Source organism: Myotis myotis, unplaced genomic scaffold (assembly GCF_014108235.1).
Source record: "Myotis myotis isolate mMyoMyo1 unplaced genomic scaffold, mMyoMyo1.p scaffold_m19_p_5, whole genome shotgun sequence".
Classification (NCBI taxonomy): domain Eukaryota; kingdom Metazoa; phylum Chordata; class Mammalia; order Chiroptera; family Vespertilionidae; genus Myotis; species Myotis myotis.
This window is the reverse complement of record NW_023416357.1, coordinates 3953821-3974781: the sequence shown is the minus strand read 5'-3', so window position 1 is coordinate 3974781 and position 20961 is coordinate 3953821. Positions and strand designations below refer to the sequence as shown.

The window sequence follows — 20961 nt, the reverse complement described above, 5'->3', positions numbered from 1 at the left end:
GGGTTCAGTCGTGCCTATTGGGCCACAGAAGCACTCCCCAACTCCCAGGACAGGCCCCAGATAAAGATCAGATTACGTGCACTGAGCCAAAGGAACAGGAATACAATTGTTCCCACCAAGAGCCACAGACACCCAGAGCTACATTTCCATGCAGAAATGAAGAAATTGTGGTCTAATGGCTTAAGAATAAACCACAAACTCAACCACCAAAGATTACAAAGGGATCGACCGCCCTTGTGGTGCAAAACTGTCGGTATCTTGGACACAGAGAAATATGACAGTTTTACAAGCCTTGGGGCTTAACCACAGTGGTAACCAAGTGTGTGGGGTCTCCAAATGCTCAGCACCGACCAGCCTGAGAGCATGGGCCGCTAGGAGCTGCCGCCTCCTCTCCAGAAGGTGAACCCAGGCACCTCCTTCTGACCCAGAGGAAGCCTGAGAACGGGGCCATCTATTTCCCCTTTGTGCAGATTCCCTCTCCACATACACACTGAGTGGGTGGTAGGGATTCGGGTCAGAATATCTGTATCAAAGGATAGTAGCTGTTCTGTGGCCCACAGGGCAGTGCAGCAGGAGCCCCTGCCCTCTCCCTAGCACGCTAGCCCACTGACCACCACACCAGGGGGCCCACCAACAGATGGCTTTGTTCTTCCAACCACCATGCTTTTGGGGTAAGAGCAAGATATGGGCAGGTCACAGAAAGATCATGCAAAGGCAAGTGACAAAGGCAATAAGAGTGAATTTTTAAACCCGATTACAAGGTCCTAACCTGAAAAAGTAGAAAGCCATTAGCAAACCAGCTCCTAGTAAGGCCCCCACCACAATTCCTGTGACCGCTGATTCTTCTAGGCCACCTGCTTGAGAAAAAAATAGATCATCAGAGTTCATTTTGAGAAACAGAAAAGTCTCCTCCTAACCTTTCTGTTTTTGAATGATAAGAGTACACATTTATTTTCCCCATCACATACAGAATATTAGCAAATACCCATCACATACTAGATCAAAAGAAAATCTCAGGACATTTCAATGAATAGTTGTCATTCAAACCCTGAATTCATACGTCCTAACCTTTCTTTCATTCATTGAAAAGCTTCGTTCTCTGGACGGTGTTTCTCAGTTTCCCACTTGAGAACATTTTCCTTTATTTTTGAGAAAGATTTCTAGGGGATCCTGCACTTTTCCTAAGAAGCACCAAAGAGCACACTAGATGAGCATACTGCCTGCTCCAGGGAGCACACTAGATGAGCACACTGCCTGCTACAGGGAGCACACTAGATGAGCACACTGCCTGCTACAGGGAGCACAGTAGATGAGCACACAGCCTGCTACAGGGAGCACACTAGATGAGCATACTGCCTGCTACAGGGAGCACACTAGATGAGCACACAGCCTGCTACAGGGAGCACAGTAGATGAGCACACAGCCTGCTACAGGGAGCACACTAGATGAGCACACAGCCTGCTACAGGGAGCACACTAGATGAGCACACAGCCTGCTTCAGGGAGCACACTAGATGAGCACACTGCCTGCTACAGGGAGCACACTAGATGAGCACACTGCCTGCTACAGGGAGCACACTAGATGAGCACACTGCCTGCTACAGGGAGCACACTAGATGAGCACACAGCCTGCTACAGGGAGCACAGTAGATGAGCACACTGCCTGCTACAGGGAGCACAGTAGATGAGCACACTGCCTGCTACAGGGAGCACACTAGATGAGCACACTGCCTGCTACAGGGAGCACACTAGATGAGCACACTGCCTGCTACAGGGAGCACACTAGATGAGCACACTGCCTGCTACAGGGAGCACACTAGATGAGCACACAGCCTGCTACAGGGAGCACACTAGATGAGCACACAGCCTGCTACAGGGAGCACAGTAGATGAGCACACAGCCTGCTACAGGGAGCACACTAGATGAGCACACAGCCTGCTACAGGGAGCACAGTAGATGAGCACACAGCCTGCTACAGGGAGCACAGTAGAAGAGCACACAGCCTGCTACAGGGAGCACACTAGATGAGCACACAGCCTGCTACAGGGAGCACAGTAGATGAGCACACAGCCTGCTACAGGGTGCACACTAGATGAGCACACAGCCTGCTACAGGGAGCACACTAGATGAGCACACAGCCTGCTACAGGGAGCACAGTAGATGAGCGCACTGCCTGCTACAGGGAGCACACTAGATGAGCACACAGCCTGCTACAGGGAGCACACTAGATGAGCACACAGCCTGCTACAGGGAGCACAGTAGATGAGCACACAGCCTGCTACAGGGAGCACAGTAGATGAGCACACAGCCTGCTACAGGGAGCACACTAGATGAGCACACAGCCTGCTACAGGGAGCACAGTAGATGAGCACACAGCCTGCTACAGGGAGCACACTAGATGAGCACACAGCCTGCTACAGGGAGCACAGTAGATGAGCACACAGCCTGCTACAGGGAGCACACTAGATGAGCACACAGCCTGCTACAGGGAGCACACTAGATGAGCACACAGCCTACTACAGGGAGCACAGTAGATGAGCACACAGCCTGCTACAGGGAGCACAGTAGATGAGCACACAGCCTGCTACAGGGAGCACAGTAGATGAGCACACAGCCTGCTACAGGGAGCACAGTAGATGAGCTCACTGCCTGCTACAGGGAGCACAGTAGATGAGCGCACTGCCTGCTACAGGGAGCACACTAGATGAGCATACTGCCTGCTACAGGGAGCACACTAGATGAGCACACAGCCTGCTACAGGGAGCACAGTAGATGAGCACACAGCCTGCTACAGGGAGCACAGTAGATGAGCGCACTGCCTGCTACAGGGAGCACAGTAGATGAGCACACTGCCTGCTACAGGGAGCACAGTAGATGAGCACACTGCCTGCTACAGGGAGCACACTAGATGAGCACACTGCCTGCTACAGGGAGCACACTAGATGAGCACACTGCCTGCTACAGGGAGCACACTAGATGAGCACACAGCCTGCTACAGGGAGCACAGTAGATGAGCACACAGCCTGCTACAGGGAGCACAGTAGATGAGCACACAGCCTGCTCCAGGGAGCACACTAGATGAGCACACAGCCTGCTCCAGGGAGCACACTAGATGAGCACACTGCCTGCTACAGGGAGCACAGTAGATGAGCACACTGCCTGCTTCAGGGAGCACAGTAGATGAGCACACAGCCTGCTCCAGGGAGCACAGTAGATGAGCACACAGCCTGCTACAGGGAGCACACGTAGATGAGCACACAGCCTGCTACAGGGAGCACACTAGATGAGCACACTGCCTGCTACAGGGAGCACACTAGATGAGCACACAGCCTGCTACAGGGAGCACAGTAGATGAGCACACAGCCTGCTACAGGGAGCACAGTAGATGAGCACACTGCCTGCTACAGGGAGCACACTAGATGAGCACACAGCCTGCTACAGGGAGCACACTAGATGAGCACACTGCCTGCTACAGGGAGCACACTAGATGAGCACACTGCCTGCTACAGGGAGCACACTAGATGAGCACACTGCCTGCTACAGGGAGCACAGTAGATGAGCACACAGCCTGCTACAGGGAGCACACTAGATGAGCACACAGCCTGCTACAGGGAGCACACTAGATGAGCACACTGCCTGCTACAGGGAGCACAGTAGATTGAGCACACAGCCTGCTACAGGGAGCACAGTAGATGAGCACACAGCCTGCTACAGGGAGCACACTAGATGAGCACACAGCCTGCTACAGGGAGCACACTAGATGAGCACACAGCCTGCTACAGGGAGCACACTAGATGAGCACACAGCCTGCTACAGGGAGCACAGTAGATGAGCACACAGCCTGCTACAGGGAGCACAGTAGATGAGCACACGCCTGCTACAGGGAGCACACTAGATGAGCACACAGCCTGCTACAGGGAGCACACTAGATGAGCACACAGCCTGCTACAGGGAGCACACTAGATGAGCACACAGCCTGCTACAGGGAGCACAGTAGATGAGCACACAGCCTGCTACAGGGAGCACAGTAGATGAGCACACAGCCTGCTACAGGGAGCACACTAGATGAGCACACAGCCTGCTACAGGGAGCACAGTAGATGAGCACACAGCCTGCTACAGGGAGCACACTAGATGAGCACACAGCCTGCTACAGGGAGCACACTAGATGAGCACACAGCCTGCTACAGGGAGCACAGTAGATGAGCACACAGCCTGCTACAGGGAGCACACTAGATGAGCACACAGCCTGCTACAGGGAGCACAGTAGATGAGCACACAGCCTGCTACAGGGAGCACAGTAGATGAGCACACAGCCTGCTACAGGGAGCACAGTAGATGAGCACACTGCCTGCTACAGGGAGCACACTAGATGAGCACACAGCCTGCTACAGGGAGCACAGTAGATGAGCACACAGCCTGCTACAGGGAGCACACTAGATGAGCACACAGCCTGCTACAGGGAGCACAGTAGATGAGCACACTGCCTGCTACAGGGAGCACAGTAGATGAGCACACTGCCTGCTACAGGGAGCACAGTAGATGAGCGCACAGCCTGCTACAGGGAGCACAGTAGATGAGCACACTGCCTGCTACAGGGAGCACACTAGATGAGCACACTGCCTGCTACAGGGAGCACAGTAGATGAGCACACTGCCTGCTACAGGGAGCACAGTAGATGAGCACACTGCCTGCTACAGGGAGCACACTAGATGAGCACACTGCCTGCTACAGGGAGCACAGTAGATGAGCACACTGCCTGCTACAGGGAGCACAGTAGATGAGCACACTACTGCTAAGGAGCACACTAGCACAGCCTGCTACAGGGAGCACAGTAGATGAGCACACAGCCTGCTACAGGGAGCACACTAGATGAGCACACAGCCTGCTACAGGGAGCACACTAGATGAGCACACAGCCTGCTACAGGGAGCACAGTAGATGAGCACACAGCCTGCTACAGGGAGCACACTAGATGAGCACACAGCCTGCTACAGGGAGCACAGTAGATGAGCACACAGCCTGCTACAGGGAGCACAGTAGATGAGCACACAGCCTGCTACAGGGAGCACAGTAGATGAGCTCACTGCCTGCTACAGGGAGCACAGTAGATGAGCACACTGCCTGCTACAGGGAGCACAGTAGATGAGCACACATGCCTGCTACAGGGAGCACACTAGATGAGCACACAGCCTGCTACAGGGAGCACACTAGATGAGCACACAGCCTGCTACAGGGAGCACACTAGATGAGCACACAGCCTGCTACAGGGAGCACACTAGATGAGCACACAGCCTGCTACAGGGAGCACACTAGATGAGCGCACAGCCTGCTACAGGGAGCACAGCTAGATGAGCACACAGCCTGCTACAGGGAGCACACTAGATGAGCACACAGCCTGCTACAGGGAGCACAGTAGATGAGCACACAGCCTGCTACAGGGAGCACACTAGATGAGCACACAGCCTGCTACAGGGAGCACAGTAGATGAGCACACTGCCTGCTACAGGGAGCACAGTAGATGAGCACACAGCCTGCTACAGGGAGCACACTAGATGAGCACACAGCCTGCTACAGGGAGCACAGTAGATGAGCACACAGCCTGCTACAGGGAGCACACTAGATGAGCACACAGCCTGCTACAGGGAGCACACTAGATGAGCACACATGCCTGCTACAGGGAGCACAGTAGATGAGCACACAGCCTGCTACAGGGAGCACAGTAGATGAGCACACAGCCTGCTACAGGGAGCACACTAGATGAGCACACAGCCTGCTACAGGGAGCACAGTAGATGAGCACACAGCCTGCTACAGGGAGCACACTAGATGAGCACACAGCCTGCTACAGGGAGCACAGTAGATGAGCACACAGCCTGCTACAGGGAGCACACTAGATGAGCACACAGCCTGCTACAGGGAGCACACTAGATGAGCACACAGCCTGCTACAGGGAGCACAGTAGATGAGCACACTGCCTGCTCCAGGGAGCACACTAGATGAGCACACAGCCTGCTACAGGGAGCACACTAGATGAGCACACAGCCTGCTACAGGGAGCACACTAGATGAGCACACAGCCTGCTACAGGGAGCACAGTAGATGAGCACACAGCCTGCTACAGGGAGCACAGTAGATGAGCACACAGCCTGCTACAGGGAGCACAGTAGATGAGCGCACAGCCTGCTACAGGGAGCACAGTAGATGAGCACACTGCCTGCTACAGGGAGCACAGTAGATGAGCACACTGCCTGCTACAGGGAGCACAGTAGATGAGCACACAGCCTGCTACAGGGAGCACAGTAGATGAGCACACAGCCTGCTACAGGGAGCACACTAGATGAGCACACAGCCTGCTACAGGGAGCACAGTAGATGAGCACACAGCCTGCTACAGGGAGCACACTAGATGAGCACACAGCCTGCTACAGGGAGCACAGTAGATGAGCACACAGCCTGCTACAGGGAGCACAGTAGATGAGCACACAGCCTGCTACAGGGAGCACACTAGATGAGCACACAGCCTGCTACAGGGAGCACACTAGATGAGCACACAGCCTGCTACAGGGAGCACACTAGATGAGCACACAGCCTGCTACAGGGAGCACACTAGATGAGCAACACAGCCTGCTACAGGGAGCACACTAGATGAGCACACAGCCTGCTACAGGGAGCACAGTAGATGAGCACACAGCCTGCTACAGGGAGCACAGTAGATGAGCACACAGCCTGCTACAGGGAGCACAGTAGATGAGCACACAGCCTGCTACAGGGAGCACACTAGATGAGCACACAGCCTGCTACAGGGAGCACACTAGATGAGCACACAGCCTGCTACAGGGAGCACAGTAGATGAGCACACTGCCTGCTACAGGGAGCACACTAGATGAGCACACAGCCTGCTACAGGGAGCACACTAGATGAGCACACAGCCTGCTACAGGGAGCACAGTAGATGAGCACACAGCCTGCTACAGGGAGCACAGTAGATGAGCACACAGCCTGCTACAGGGAGCACAGTAGATGAGCACACAGCCTGCTACAGGGAGATGAGCACACAGCCTGCTACAGGGAGCACACTAGATGAGCACACAGCCTGCTACAGGAGCACACTAGATGAGCACACAGCCTGCTACAGGGAGCACAGTAGATGAGCACACAGCCTGCTACAGGGAGCACACTAGATGAGCACACAGCCTGCTACAGGGAGCACAGTAGATGAGCACACAGCCTGCTACAGGGAGCACAGTAGATGAGCACACAGCCTGCTACAGGGAGCACAGTAGATGAGCACACAGCCTGCTACAGGGAGCACACTAGATGAGCACACAGCCTGCTACAGGAGCACAGTAGATGAGCACACAGCCTGCTACAGGGAGCACACTAGATGAGCACACAGCCTGCTTACAGGGAGCACACTAGATGAGCACACAGCCTGCTACAGGGAGCACAGTAGATGAGCACACAGCCTGCTACAGGGAGCACAGTAGATGAGCACACAGCCTGCTACAGGGAGCACAGTAGATGAGCACACAGCCTGCTTACAGGGAGCACACTAGATGAGCACACAGCCTGCTACAGGGAGCACAGTAGATGAGCACACAGCCTGCTACAGGGAGCACAGTAGATGAGCACACAGCCTGCTACAGGGAGCACAGTAGATGAGCACACAGCCTGCTACAGGGAGCACACTAGATGAGCACACAGCCTGCTACAGGGAGCACAGTAGATGAGCACACAGCCTGCTACAGGGAGCACACTAGATGAGCACACAGCCTGCTACAGGGAGCACAGTAGATGAGCACACTGCCTGCTACAGGGAGCACACTAGATGAGCACACTGCCTGCTACAGGGAGCACAGTAGATGAGCACACAGCCTGCTACAGGGAGCACAGTAGATGAGCACACAGCCTGCTACAGGGAGCACAGTAGATGAGCACACAGCCTGCTACAGGGAGCACAGTAGATGAGCACACAGCCTGCTACAGGGAGCACACTAGATGAGCACACAGCCTGCTACAGGGAGCACACTAGATGAGCACACAGCCTGCTACAGGGAGCACAGTAGATGAGCACACAGCCTGCTACAGGGAGCACAGTAGATGAGCGCACTGCCTGCTACAGGACAGCGGGAAGAACGCCGGCTCAAGCGGACTCGAGGGAAAGTGGAACAGGTGTCCAGCTCCATCCACACTTGTGTGAGTTTACAGTCAGAGAGGACAACTGGACAGACCGTGGAATCGACCCGCATGCCTTACTTTCACAGATGGGTGGGGACACACCAAAGCGCTGGAAGCTTTGGTGAAAAATTCGTTGGGTTAACGTTCTCTTTTTAGATGTTCTCTCACCAAAGCCAGAGTTTCATGTTGAAATGTCCTACATAGCACTGTGAAAATGTGAGTAACAGCAGAAACAGTCAAGTTCAGTGGTGTCCTAGTCATTATATAAAAATGATAAATAGCTAGCTTGTCTATAAAGAGTTTAGGGTACAGCCTTCAACCCATCATCTTGTTTAATTCTCAAAACAGTCCTAAGAGTTGGGCAGATTCCCTTCATTTTTTTTTTAATCTTTAATTTCTTTATTGGTTAAGGTATTACAAATGTGTCCTCATCCCCCCATTAAACCCCAACCTCCCCTCCCCCCCCCCCACTCATGCTCTGGTCCCCCTGTTGTCCGTGTCCATTGGTTTGGCTTACATGCATGCATACAAGTCCTTTGGTTGATCTCTTCCCCTTACCCCCACCCTCCCCTACTTTCCCTCTGGGGATTGAAAACTGAGGCTTAAAAAAACACAGGAATGCCCCTGGGGCCACGAAACCAGTAAGTGATAAGGATGGGACTTCAAATCCAGGCCCGATAACTCCAGAGACTGTGTTCCTACTCATTTCTGCCTCACTCCTTCCTGGAATCACTGCCTACGCAAAAATACCCACAGACCCAAACACAATGTGCATACATATATTAGCATATGTGACCAAGTGGCCTAAAAGAACGCTATTAACTTTGTTCTCCCTCACTCGCTTATAAAAAAAAAGGGTCTTCTAAAGCAATGATCTCCAATGCTGTTCCTATTTGTAAGCTCCTTATAAGAATGTCCACTTGCTTCTGTATTTATGACAGGCCATACATAAATAACAGACTTAACACTCATTCCCCAATTTGTAATCTGTGGGTGTTTAAGGGACATCATCTGTTTGGTTCTGAGGGATCAGCGGAAACTGCAAACTTTGAAAATTAGAATGAGACTTGCTACGAGGAATGAGTAAGTGAGTGATGTCTATTATTTGGTGTTTTGATTTTCTCTAAAATGGTAACTCTAATACTCAATGTCATTTCCTCATTCATCTCTCATAGCAAGCCTCATTCTGATTTTCAGAGTTTGCTCACAGTAAGGTTATAGTAAGAGATGAACAAGTAGGGAGAAGGCTTTAGCCAGTTTGGAAACAGATGGAAGAGAAGAAAGACCTAGAAGCTCCTGGTGAAGGTGGGACGCCAGTTCGTGAGTTGTTTCTGTGGCTTTGACCACAACAGAAGAGAAATCTGAACCTTCCAACCTGAGCCCCTGGATCACACATCTTCTAACCCCGCATCATGCTGACGCCGCCGATGGCGCAGCAGCGGTTCCGCCCCTGGACTTACACGACTTGCAGGGGGAGCTGCTGGTGTGCTCCACAATCCTCGTCTCGTCGATCCTCAGCTTCAAGGGCCCCCAGGGATACTTGACGTTGGGCCTCATTTCAAAGCGACCTTCTTTTCCGAAGTAATCACCAATCACCTGTTTCAAGGCCAAAAGCAAGGGGACCAGCTGAGAGGTCAGAGTCACCTGTCTCCCTAGGAGGCGCAGGGCGGGCTCCCGGTGGTGCACCCTGACCCCAGCCGTGTGTTTGAGGACTTTGTAAGTTGGGATTTACAGCTGCTGAGTCGCCCTGGAGGTGAGCATCACTGAGGGAGGGCTGTGGCCCTTCAAGGCAAGGTGGGTGGTTACACAGGGAACCATGATCTCAGGTTCACGGCTTTTCCCTTGCTGATCCGAGGCTGCTGTCCACCCATCCCTGCCGAGCAGCCCCTGTGGCCAGCCCTTCCGAAGGCCCACGTTCCTCTGGGCTGGGAGACCAGGTCTGCTCGGGCCCGGAAGTGTAAGACAGGAGCATGGCCTCACACCACTCGGTCGGCCCCACACATAATGGAAGTGTTAAAGAAAGTAGCTCTTAGGGACTCCTGGCCTCACACGCCCCTAAGGCGGAATTAGATTCTCCTGGCTGAGGAGTTTACCCTGCTTGCACCCCGTTTCCAGGCGGAACTCCTCTTTGATTGGTCCCTCTGGTTCCTGGAAAATCACTATTCATTTATACTCAGTCCAAGGGTCTCTCTCAGTTTCAGGTTTAAATGCCTTTCATCAGCTCCTCAGCCCTGATCTAAAGGCACTGCCATCCGGGTCCTCGGGCTCCATCTCTCTTGTCACCAGCCCGCTCCTCCGAGTGGCTGTCACACCTCCGCCCATCCCTTTTGAGGAGGTGTAGCTGGCTCTCCAGGCTGTTCCATGGCATGGCAAAAAGCGTTCTCCACAATCACCAGAACACAATCACTGTGTCCTGACACCCTACAGAGCACCTCACACACTGTCACCCTGCACCCCCACAGTGACGCTCCCTCACAGAGGGGAGACCAGAATACCCACCAGACCCAAACCAGCCCAAGCAGCAGATCTGACCTGAAACACTGCATCCTATCTAATAAAGAGGGAATATGCTAATTGACCCTCATGCCATCACAAAGATGGCGGTGCCCACAGCCAATAAGGAGGGAATATGCTAATTGACTGCCATGCCCTCAAAGATGGCGGCACCCACAGCCACAAGATGGTGGCGCCCAGTCCCCTCAGCCTCCAGCCTCCCAGGGCCATCCGAGGCTCAGGTAACCAGGGCTGGCCGAGGCTCGCGCTGCTGGCAGTGGCAGCAGCAGAGGTGTGATGGGGCATCGCCTTCCCCTGATCCCCGGGTCGCCTCTGGCCCCTGAGGGCTCCCAGACTGTGAGAGGGGGAAGGCCGGGCTGAGGGATCCCCCCTCCAGTGCATAAATTTTCATGCACTGGGCCTCTAGTATGTGTATAATCTTTATTTATAGACTGATCATTTAAAGACCTTTCCTAGGTCTCATTTCATTCGGGGCTCATAATCACGAGAGAGCAAGGAAGATCTCCGTGTGACAGCCCAGGAAACTGAGCCAGAAAGCGCCCTCCCAGTGAGAGTCAGAGGCTCATCTTTGCATCCAGGGCACTCTTCCCACTCCGAGATGCTGTCCAGAAACACCACCATCTTTGGAAACGTTAACAATTGTCCAGTTTGTAGCCCCATCACCCCCCGCCCAAAACAAAGTCAGGTTGTAAGGGAGGAGAGAAATACACCATCTCACTTCACCTCTCTCACCCACATCCCTCCTGCATCGTAGGACTGATCTGTGATTGGTGGCCACTTAAAAGGAATGATTTCCCCATTTGGGGTAACCAGGGGACCGATTCCTGAAGTCTTCCCTGATCCCCTCAACCAACGTGAGCCCCCCTTACTTGGAAACCCCAGGTTTGGGGCTCATTCTCATTTGGAGGCTGCCTTTGGGACAGCTATTGGGACATCAGGATGAACACATTCCTTGGGATCCTAACCAGCAGGAGAATGGCAGAGCCTCGCTCGCTTACCTCCTGGGTGCCCGCCTCTGCGTCGGTCATGGCGATCACCGAGAAGTCCCCGTACCGGTCCCCATTGGTGTCTATGGACACCTGCCCGGCAATACCTAGAGGATGACACAAGAGGAGCACCAAGTTGGTTACTTAAAGCGACGCTGAGCCAACGAAAATGAGGCATGAACGGACGGGATTGTTCAGGCGCCCTCTGGCCACAGGGAACCTCATCAGACGCGGAGCGTTTGTGTTGGCCTTGGGAAAGACATTGTAATTTCATCTGTGTCTGCATTCCTAAATTCTTAACATTTCTCCATTTAAAAACGAAAAGAAAAGGAAATAAATGACCTTCTTTGAGAAATATGCATGTGTGTTTTTAAAGAAGAGTAAGGCTAATCCTGAAAGCAGCATGCTTAGCCCAGAGTTTTCTATTAAATTAAAACAAAAGCAAACTGCCAGGCAGGAGAAGTGGAGGTGTGGCCGGCTCCTGGACTTGTCACGGGTTCGTGTTATCACTAGACAAACGTCAGAAGAGAAACCCTATTCCAGGCCCAGGACCCAGCCAATGTGCTCCGCTCCGGGCAATGTGGTGCGCAGGATGGGGAGTGCCGGCCCCCGGTCATGGGAGCTGAGAGTGAAGGAAGAGTTCATCTTTCTCCCACTATCTTCATTAGCTGTTCTGTTTCTGTTTGGGGGAGTTTTTTCCAGTTTTATTAAGGTATAATTGACATTCATAACTGTTTGAGTTTCAAGTGTCCAGCATAAAGCTTTGACTTACATATACTGTGAAAGGATCACCACCACAAGTTCAGTGACTATTCATTATCTCACAGAGAAACAGTAAGTCATTTATTGTTTGCCCAAATGTTTGCGTGGTGATGCTGCCGCGGAGGCAAAGGTGAATGGGACACATTCTCCGCTCAAGAGAGGGGCAGCCCCGAGGAGGGATTTAGCCTGTGGAACCCAGAGGTCTGCATTTGGATCCCGGCTCTCATGCTTACAAGCGCCGTGACCTTGAGCAAGGACTTTGCCCGGTGAGACTCAGTCTCCCGGACCATGAAAGAGTCATAATAGTGCCTCCCGGCCAAGAGGCTGTTGACGAGATGAAACAGGTAAAGCCCTTTCAACGCAGGTTGAAGAGAAGTTGGTTGCTTTCCTCTGCTGTCATCGCTACTATCGCCAGGCCTGAACTCTGGGAGAGGACACCCGGCAGTGCCCACACCACGCAGAGCAGGAGGCCCAGTGCCAAGGCAGTCTTTCATGGGTACGTGGGTGAAGTCCATGATTTGGACAAGCAGCCATCAGAGAGCGGGGGATGTTTGAGGCAGAAAGGCTAGCCTTATTGGCGTTTACAAAGGCACTGACGCTGGAAAGCAGAGTGGCCATGAGGTTTCTGGGAGGTGGCCCGTGTGCATGGAAGGGAGCAGAGAGAAAGGCTGGACCAGAGTGGCCAGAGTATGGAGAGCCCTGAGTGCCCACCAGAAAGACTGAATTCGCTTTGGCCAGCAATGGTGGCTTACAACAGCTAATCAACCAAGCAAGTATGCCTCCTTAGTTGATATTAAATGTCTATATTGTAATTTTCATTAACTAAGTAATAGAGTGCAAATGTCAGCTACATGCTAAGTCACCACGGCTATTTATTTTCCTTTATTTCAAACTGTGGCAGAGTCGGTGTAATTCTTAATTGGTGTTTCCATTGATCTGGTTCTCTCCGGAAGTAAAATGAATGTCTGGGAAAAGGGATCCCAAGGGAAAGTTCCATCCTCAAGTGTGGCTTGGAGAGGACAAGTATTTGGGTTTACTGTCCTTGGGTTGTGGTTTGAAGGCCTGCCGATTTTTCCAGACTTTGGTCTACTTTGCCAGAAACAGAATGGAGTTGCCATTCATCTGGATGTTTTGTCTTCTTAATATAGACTGGTTACAAAGGGTACACCTACCTCGAACTTGTTTATCCTTGACAGCCTATACAACTTTTAAGTCATGCCATTTTTTAACAATATATATATCCCCAAACATACTGGTTATCTGAAACCTTTTTTATTCTGTTCAGAGGGCTTTATGATAGTGTGTTCTGTAAGTGTTTTTGCAGAGTGTTCTGTAAGACAAGGTGGCCCTGGTAATCCAAGACCTCACTATACTTGAAGCTATTACAATTCTGCCAAGAAATGAGGTGAGAACCCTCAGGGCAGCCGATTAGCAAGTGAGACTTTACCTGAGAGTACTGTACATAAGGTGTGATGGGCAGGCTGCGGCAGAACTTTCCTGTATAATTACTGAGACATCCCACCCTCATTTCTATGGGCCTGTAGTGGAGTTCATGGTTTGAGCCACAATCCTATTTACCTTGTCACTCTGACCTCTCACACAGAGAGCAATTTAGCTTCTTCCCGGGCCATGGTTGAGAGTTGGTCATAGGTTTCTCGGTAGTAAAATCTAAATTTGTCAAATAACATCCAGAGTATTTTTCCCTTAAGAACTTAATGGTCCCTTATGGTGACCATTAAAATGAAAATTGATTTTAAATTTAGAAAGGTTAAAGTTTTTCTTAGAGGTCTTTTGGGGGCTACCCTCAGCTGGATCACTGTTTAGTAAAGAGAATGGAAACTTACCTTGGCTTTAATTGTCTTTACATTTAGACAAATGAGGTTCTGCATTTAAGCTGAATTCATACAGTTGATTGTTTTAGAACTCATTTCCTATTGCCTGTGTAGACTTGGCCCTAGAATGGAAGACCAAGACGGCCTATGGGAAAATTTAGTTCACGCCCTCTAAACAAAACTGAATCCAGCCATTGTGGGCACCTGCCCTTCCCTTAACAACCTCTCTCAGAAGACCAAGAACAAATGACCACACCACGTAGTGAGGAATAGCTAAGAACGGGATGTGGCCTACCAAGATTGTGTCCACACACACACCAGTTTCTCAGTGTATTGGGCACAACTTCTGGAAAATTTGACTCTGTCCTAATATGCCCCCTGAATTATCCTACTTGATTCCAGCTCCCAGCTAAAGCAGTCTAAGGTTGAGCAAGACAATCCTGGAGGCCTATTTGTTCACATTCTACAATCTGTCAAAAGTTAATCAGATGTCACTCTAGTTTTGAGTAAGATGTGGCATCCACATAAACCACCAAGGAGCAATGAAATCCACCACTTGTCACCATAGCTAAGGCCAAGACATTTCTAGATGGAACATGACCCTTTGTACTGCCCTACCCCTTCTAATAACTGAGAACAGAACAAGACAGTGGAGTGGATAGGAGTCCCAATTGGAAAAAAAAAAAAAATGTGTGCTTCAAATCTAGACTTAGAAGTACTTGTTCCCATCATTGAAAATGTCATTAGTTAGATTGCAAATAAGTATAGGCCTAGCCCCAGTGCATTCAAGGATTCAAAGGAGGAGGTAGCATAATGCAAAACTGAAAGGACTCTTGTCAGTCATCAACTAATCCAACCTCCAAGGGTTAGGTGATGGAGAAGTCCAAGGGACTGAGGGTGAAGTCCATGACCAGGACGCAGGTTTCCTGGTCCAGCGATCTGTACTCTATGTTAGTGGCTCTCACATGAGGCCCATTAGCATGCTATAGTTTATTTTCCACACAGCCTCCATAGGACCCCTTTTAAAGACTCAAGATAGATCATCTTCCTCAAACCATCTGGTGGCTTTCTATCTCACTCAGGGTGGAACCCAAAGTCCTTGGTGCAGCTCCCAGGTCCGCGGGATCTAGCCCCTACTACCTCTCTGACTTGAACTCCTATCACACTGCCTCTCACATGCTGTTTCAGCCTCCTTGCCTGTCTGGGGGCACTCAGGACTGTCCCACAGATACATTCAAGGTCTCTGCATTTGCTGCTCTCTCTGGAATGTTCTCTCATGAACATAATTTCTTTCCCTTCCTTCAGGTCTCTACTCAACTGCCACTTACCAGAGAGACCTTCCCTGATCACTCTATTTAAATTAATAGTCCCACACGACACTTTCTATCTCTCTATCCTGCTTTATTTAAAGCCCCTGAAATGGCGTATCTATTTGTTTATCATTAGTTAACTCCACTACCATGGAAGCTCATATGACTGCAGGGAATGTCTTTCGCTTATTGCTAAATCCTCAGTATCTTGAACAGTGCCTGGCACATAGGAGGTGCTCAAGAATATCTGATGAACAAATGAGTGAGTAAATATGAAGCTGATAACTGCAGGGCTCATGTTGAGTCTCGTGTTAATTTTCTTTGAGTGCTGGTGAGGCCAGAGGAAGCCAGCCCTCTATATACTGTTGGCAAGAATATAAGCTAGTAGTCCTTTCCAGAAGACATTTGCCAATATCTAATGATATCCCACAACTAGAAATATTCCCTGTTGGATGTACTCACAGAAATTCATCAAGACACGTAAGATGCATAATAGCAGAAACTATAAACAGCCCAAGTGTGCATCAATAGGAGATTGGTTAAAGAAGTCCTTGTACAGCCATATGGTGGAAAACTATGGAACTATCGTTGAAAAATGTGCTGAATCTATGAGTACTCATATGGAACGTTTTTGGCATGGAAGTAAAATAGCTATGATGAGGAATGGTATTCATGGTATGATGCTTTTTGTGTAAATTTTTTAGATACAATATAATTCAAATGCATATGTGCTGGCAGGAGACAAAATATTTTTAAACCGAATCATAGGGAATTGTTAATAGTGATCACATTGGAGGGAGGGGACCAGGGCAAGGAGGAAAACTTTCACTTTTCATTTTGTGCATTCCTGGACTGTTTAAATTTTCCAGCCAAGAACAGTCTCATTCTTGTACAATTTTTAAACGTCAACAGAGGTTGCTTGAGTGATGAGATGATGGGCCATTTTTTGGTTGTTGTTAAGAAAGCCACAGCTAATTTCATCATTTTATAAATAAAAGAAGTGAGGGCTCACTAGACCTGCTCATCATCTCAAACCACTCAGGTTTGAACAGAGAAATGTATATCTGGGATCTTTCATTTTAAAACTGACTACAGAACTCTTCACAGATTGATTGTTTGTTGTGAATGAGGCTTGTGATGAATTTAATTTTAAGAAACATGGAGTTTGCCCAACAATCAGAAGGAGCTAAGCCACTCCCCATTTCAGTGGGACTTTTTCAAAGCCCTTGCATGTGCTTTATCTCTTTGAATTTTCACAGCAAGCCTGTGGGCCGGCTTGATTTTGACTTATTGATCTTACTGCACAGCTGAGGAAAGCAAGGCCCCACAGTTGTAAGAGCAAAATAGAACCAGCAAAGAAGCAGCTCAAGGAGCTGCAAAGTGCCGTCGACGTAAAAACTGGAGCCTCACCTTCAAAGGTCCTGTTCCACGTCTGCTGGATAATTTTCCCTCCGTCCTTCTTGCTGTAACCAGCTCTGAGCACCTCGTGCAAAGCCAGGACGTAGAGCAGAATGGCGTCATGGAACCCTTCCACAAACATGTTCACCTGGAAAGGAAACCCCATTGGTGAGACCAAACGCCAAATGACTCAAGTTGAGGAATAATATAAGCGAATAAAAATGATCAACACGTTAGACTCCAGGCCTGCAAGCATGGCAGAGGCGGGCAGAGGCGTAGCTAACGAGAATGGTGGCATGGTTTTCCTGGCACTGGTTTAGTGAGGAAAACTTTTCCCCAGTTTGGGAATTTGGAAAGCAGACAAGATAGTACAGAATTTTAAGAAACCTGCACCTGTTGGCTAGGTTATGTATTCCGGGTGCATCAGCCCTTGCCCATAGCTCCCTTTGCACAGGCGCCCTCCTTCCCCACGTTGCTCTCTGCCTCCAGCCAACTTGAGTCCCACCTCCCCCTTGAGGTTTTCTCCACCTTCAAAAGCCCCTCTGATCTCTCCACGCTCTGAATTTGGAACTTAACTAAAAGAAGGGTAGGGATCCATTCGCTCATATTCAAATGCTATTGAATGCCTGCTGGAATGCTCAGGATGCAAAGAGGACTGGGCTGCATCATTCCTGCCTGCCGCCATTTATGCTCTCTATTCTATCAGCAATGACATCTTCGTTTCTCGTTCTAATGTGTGTCCTGAGTCATTGCAGTGCATCTCAGTGCTCCCCAGCTCCACTCCCTGCCAAGCTCCAAGGACAGGAATGGGAAAAGGCCTGGCTCAAGTAAGGAAACTTACAGCTTCCTGTGGACTTGGGAAATTCACTTAAATCCCTTTGAGCCTTATTTCCTCCTATAAGCACCATTTGTAAGTTCTAATATCACATTTAAACCCATTGCAACATTCAATAAACATGAAATGAGCAAATACGATCCTGAAACACTGAGTAGCTGACAAATACTGTACAAAAGTATGAAGAAAAACCGAGCCTTCTTTCAGGAGAAAGCATCAGGAATGTAATGCCACACAGCAGAATGAGCGGGCATCCCACGGACCGACGATCAGGGTGAGGCCTTTGAGGCTGTTTCCTGCCCCACCCCCAGTTCAAATACAGAAACATTCACAGAAGACACAGTTCAACATCCAGTTCTACTTGGCTTCTTCCCACCCAAAGGGCCGGTAAAGCCCTGTTTGTGTCTCAGAAGCAAATATTTCAGATTTGACCAAACCTACTGCTGAGAGGCAGGTCAGAATAATTGCAGGGAGCCCAGCTTCACACTTCCTGGCTGTGTTTCCGCACCACGCTGGGTCTCAGTTTTCCCCATCTGGAAGACGAGGGAGATAGTACTACCTATCTTAGGGGGGGTGCCGTTGTGTTTAAACAAATCAATAGATGTAAAGGAGTCAGTATTCACTGTTAGTTCTTGTTGTTATTGTCTAGAGATGGCGAATTATAAAGCGAGGGGTCCTGGTTAGCTTCTCATTTCTAGTAGTGGTATTAATCAACTTACTGGTATAACATATCTTACTGACCCATTTATAATTAACGGAAACTTTGTTCATGCTTTGACACCCAAACTGGTTCTCTTACTTCCTCAATGTCCGGTCCTTAATTCTGTCCAAGTATGATGGGTGCAGCCCAAGCTGGTCAATTGACCCTCTGGGGTGGGTGGAGGATAGAAAAGAGTGCTGGCTCACAGGAGAGCTCTGAATCAGCTGCTGGACGCAAAATCTAATCCTAGCCCTGACACGTTGTTTAACCTCTCTGATCTTCAATTTCCTCATTGGTTTAATGGGGGTTTAGCACCTATTCATCTCCTAGAGCTCTTCTGGGGATGAAATGAATGAGGGCATGTAGAACATCTAAAACAATTCCTGGGACCATGAAAGCAAACAGTAGACAATGGCTCTTGCTCTTAGCCATCACGCTTAAGTCTCAGAGTCATTATTTTCTTAGGCAAAGCAGAATGTGTAGAAATAACATCTACTGGTCAAAGATAATTTTCTGCTGATTCGGCTATGCTAATTAAATTTTCCAAAGGAATATGAAATTTTCACTTAGACCATGAAGTCATTGTGGCTTGAGAAAGTACGCATGCTGATGAGTTAATGAGTTTTAATAAGTGAACTTTGGCTGTGTAACTTCATTCTCGGGCCACTAAACATATTTTTTCAAAAGCTCTTTCTCCTCTTTGATAATTATATACACACCATCCTGCTACAGAGGGAAGTCACAGAGTCACGGAAAGTGGAAGATGCAAGGTGCTCAGAAAAGCTCTGGCCTAACCCTCCCCTTACTTGGAAGACCAAAAGAACATTGCTCCCCCTCAATCGTCCTGCACTCTGTACCTGAGGGCTGTTCCCTTCGAACTCCTTGTTCCTGGGGAGCCTAGGACAGCCCTGCTTCCACTGTGAAGTGCCTCCGCCTCTCTTCCTCCTCCTCTTGACGCCTTCCCAAAGTCCTAAACCAAGGCCATCATAACGCCTGCCTACTGCTGACCACCTGAAACACTGACATGGCCCCAGCACCACCCTCATCTGACTCTCCCCCATCCTTCTTTCTTTTTTTTTAAATAGATTTTTATTGATTTCAGAGAAGAAGGGAGAGGGAGAGAGAGATAGAAATTTCAGTGATGAGAGAAAATCATTGAACGGCTACCTTCTGCATGCCCCACCCTGGGGATTAAGCCTGCAACTCAGGCATGTGCCCTGACTGGGAATTGAACTGTGACCTCCTGGTTCACAGATCGATGCTTAACCACTGAGCCACAGCGACTGGGCCTCCTCCTTCTTGATATGCCCTCTGTGCTGCCCCCGCTACAACCCAGGATGGAAAGCACGATCATCTGGCTGAGAAACATGAACCTGGATTACTTTTTCCTACCAGGTTTAATGGTAGAAGAAAATAGATTGGTTCTAAACACATGTCCAAGTCTGAAAGCCCATTCTATCCTGATTTGCAAATGGATTGAAAATTGTACTTCCTTTCTTTCAAAGTAGCTGAGTGTCTCCCTCTCCTGCCAAAATTAGCAGGAGAGCTGCTGACCCCCACCAAGGTTTGCTGGCACCCCAACCTACTGCGGAGGAGGTTTCATAACACCTACCTCATAGGCCCTCGAGCCAGAAGCAAAACCCTAGAGACCTTCTTTTCTCCAGGAGAACATTCTCACATCCACACATGTTTTCAAGTGGGAGGAAAGCCCATTAGCACATTATAGACACTGCAAATTAGAAGTGCAAATTTTTGAAAAAATAAGGGGAAAAAAAGTCCAGAGTATTAAGTTGCCTTTGGAACACTTTCCACTGGACCTCCAGGCTAAAAGGAAGTAGCTCATCTGGTCTGCCCCCTACCCAGCCTGTCAGAACAACACCTGGACCTCAAAGTCCTGACGGACAGACTGCACAACCTCTCCAGTATTTAGCATCCTTTTAGCCAGAAATCTCCTCCTTACTGTCATCAGCCATAAGTCTTCATTAAATTCTTAAATGCAGCCATCCCTGCTAGATGTTGAACAAACAGAGAGAACAATACAATTCAAGAGCCCTGGGGATTTGCAGTCTTGACCAAACAGTGTCACAGTTCCATAAGGACACAAACAGCGTCACAGCTCCATGCGGACACGTAGAGGGAGTCTGCGCAAGGCGGTTGTGAAGGGGGCCACCATGAGGGACAAGCCCCAGGCGATCACTATCGTGCTGTGTATCATCCAACAAGATGGAAATCACGCACCATCTTCCACCCATCCTGGGAACTTGGCCAGAACAGGGCAGCATGCTGGCATTAACTCTCTGTCATTTCATCTCAGTTCTCTTGATTTTCCCTCCGGAGCTGGCCAGCGGCAGGTATGCCAGATGGAAGAATGCCATTTTTGCCTTTGGCCTGTCTCTCTGATTGCACTTGTCGGCCGTGTCTATTTATTAGTGTTTTTCATCTCTCACCGG

The 20961-nt window shown here is 49.7% G+C and overlaps 1 protein-coding gene across 4 annotated transcripts in view; it reads right to left on the bottom strand.

The window, feature by feature from the left end:
* NPR3 (natriuretic peptide receptor 3) overlaps positions 1 to 20961 on the bottom strand; it is a 68960-nt gene that overhangs the window by 5584 nt on the left and 42415 nt on the right. For 2 of the 4 annotated variants that reach the window (XM_036310815.1, XM_036310813.1), the window contains 4 exons: positions 16989 to 17124; positions 11687 to 11781; positions 9635 to 9770; positions 770 to 857 (listed from right to left, as the gene is read on the bottom strand). In XM_036310815.1, the coding sequence (XP_036166708.1) occupies positions 770 to 857; positions 9635 to 9770; positions 11687 to 11781; positions 16989 to 17124 (455 nt within the window). The remainder of the gene's footprint in view (positions 1 to 769; positions 858 to 9634; positions 9771 to 11686; positions 11782 to 16988; positions 17125 to 20961) is intronic. The other 2 variants (XM_036310814.1, XM_036310816.1) reach the window with 2 other exon arrangements.